Here is a 414-nt window from a genome sequence, read left to right as displayed (position 1 = left end):
TCCATGGGCCACCGTTCCCCAGCACGGTGGCTTGCCACAGGCCTCTCGCCTTGCTTGCAGAACTGCTCAGCCACGAAGGGGAACTTCCTGCGCAGCTCCGGGCTGTATCCCGACTCCATCGACTGGAGGAAGAAGGGAAATTATGTGACGCCCGTGAAAAACCAGGTGAGGAGTGTGTCATCAGTGACACACCAAGAGCGGGCCGGGAGAGGGGCTAACCGCTGCGGGCAAGGACACCGTGCCAGGAGGAGGAGTGCTGGGGTGTGCGTGCCCGCAGGGAAGCAGGCTCCCCCAGGAGCCCCTCCATGGCTGGGGCGACGGTGGCTGGGGGGGCCTGGGGCAGGGGGAGGCTGTGGGCCCTCGGGCAGGGGACAAGCAGAAGGCGAAGCCCAGCTGCTGGCGGGGAGTGGAAGT

General features: G+C 66.4%; 1 protein-coding gene across 1 annotated transcript in view; it reads left to right on the top strand.

Annotated features, from left to right (window-relative positions):
* CTSH (cathepsin H) overlaps positions 1–414 on the top strand; it is a gene marked incomplete at its 5' end in the record, with an annotated part of 7,259 nt that overhangs the window by 568 nt on the left and 6,277 nt on the right. The window contains one exon of the mRNA XM_009581207.1: positions 61–165. Within this exon, the coding sequence (XP_009579502.1) occupies positions 61–165 (105 nt within the window). The remainder of the gene's footprint in view (positions 1–60; positions 166–414) is intronic.

This window comes from Fulmarus glacialis, unplaced genomic scaffold (genome assembly GCF_000690835.1).
Source record: "Fulmarus glacialis isolate BGI_N327 unplaced genomic scaffold, ASM69083v1 scaffold28017, whole genome shotgun sequence".
NCBI classification, from domain to species: Eukaryota; Metazoa; Chordata; class Aves; order Procellariiformes; family Procellariidae; genus Fulmarus; species Fulmarus glacialis.
This window is presented reverse-complemented; position numbering and strand designations above follow the sequence as displayed.